The 1,023-nt window shown below is 40.4% G+C and overlaps 1 protein-coding gene across 1 annotated transcript; it reads right to left on the bottom strand.

The window, feature by feature from the left end:
* Positions 1-62: 62 nt before the first annotated feature.
* Positions 63-987, bottom strand: LOC107125296 (bcl-2-associated transcription factor 1-like; the record flags this gene model as incomplete). The annotated part of the gene is made up of 2 exons (XM_015428740.1): positions 323-987; positions 63-232 (listed from the first exon to the last, which is right to left on the bottom strand). Coding segments are annotated over exons 1-2 (697 nt in total), but the record flags the coding sequence as incomplete, so codon positions are not given.
* Positions 988-1,023: the final 36 nt, after the last annotated feature.

Raw genomic sequence — 1,023 nt, 5'->3', positions numbered from 1 at the left:
CACAGACTGCATTCAATATCACATAATGCCATATACTACTTTGCTTTATATTAAAGGCATACCTTTGACATGGTGGACTAAGGACACAATGTGCTGAATAAATGACTCTGATGTGCTTTTGCTGGCTTGTGGTAGCTTAATGTGGTCAAAGATGGATCGGAACTCTTGCTCCTTCTTGACCGAATGGACAAGTGTACTAGCAAGCAGCCTGTCTTTAGTCAACGATGCAGGTCTATGAAGCATAACACACAAAAACCAGAGGTTTATGACAGAGCAACTTCATCATGGATAAAGGAAAAATATTACAGGCTATGATAATTACCTGTTTGAATCATCAAGTGGCACTGGGGCCATTTTAAGTTTCACTTCAGGTCGATGGGAGTCACTGGCTATCATTTTGATCCTAAGTGGGCTCTCCTCCCTGAACGTAGATTTTTCTCTTGCATCCAAATTCTTGTGCAGAGGGGGACTATAATCAAAGAGTTCTTTGAGCTTCTCAGACTTTACCTGCTCAGGTGACTGGGTTTCTTTCTTCATCATTCTCTCAGATATTTTCTCTTCTTCCTTGTGCTTATCTTTTAGTGAACTAGGCCTCTCTACTACATAATTAGTTGTCTCTTTAAGTTTATAATTTTTATCTTCTCTAAAACCTTCACTCTCTCTATTTGTCTTCATAGAGATTTTAGATTTGTACTTAGAGCTGTCCTCCTCAGTATTCCGGTGAGATGCAGCAAAGCTCTTACCCTGATCTGCCAGAACAGACTTTCTGAACTGTCTATAATCTTCTGTCTCCTCCGTGTCCTCCCCTTCAGAATCATTAAATTTTTGTTTCCCAGACTCTTTATCCATATAGTATTCCAATGCTTCCTGATCCTCCCATTCTCTTTCTCCCTCTGTCCTGCCCTTTTCTGATCCTCTCTCCTTTGGGGTATCTTTCTCCCTAGTATTACCTCTATCAAGCAGGTACACTCTAGATTCTTCATCTGTGTACCTGTGGATACCAAAGGAGAAGATGACAATTTT

This window comes from Gekko japonicus, unplaced genomic scaffold (assembly GCF_001447785.1).
Source record: "Gekko japonicus isolate JY-2015 unplaced genomic scaffold, Gekko_japonicus_V1.1 scaffold36696, whole genome shotgun sequence".
Lineage (NCBI taxonomy): Eukaryota > Metazoa > Chordata > Lepidosauria > Squamata > Gekkonidae > Gekko > Gekko japonicus.
Note: the sequence above shows the minus strand (reverse complement) of the source record. Positions and strands in the feature narration are given on the sequence as shown.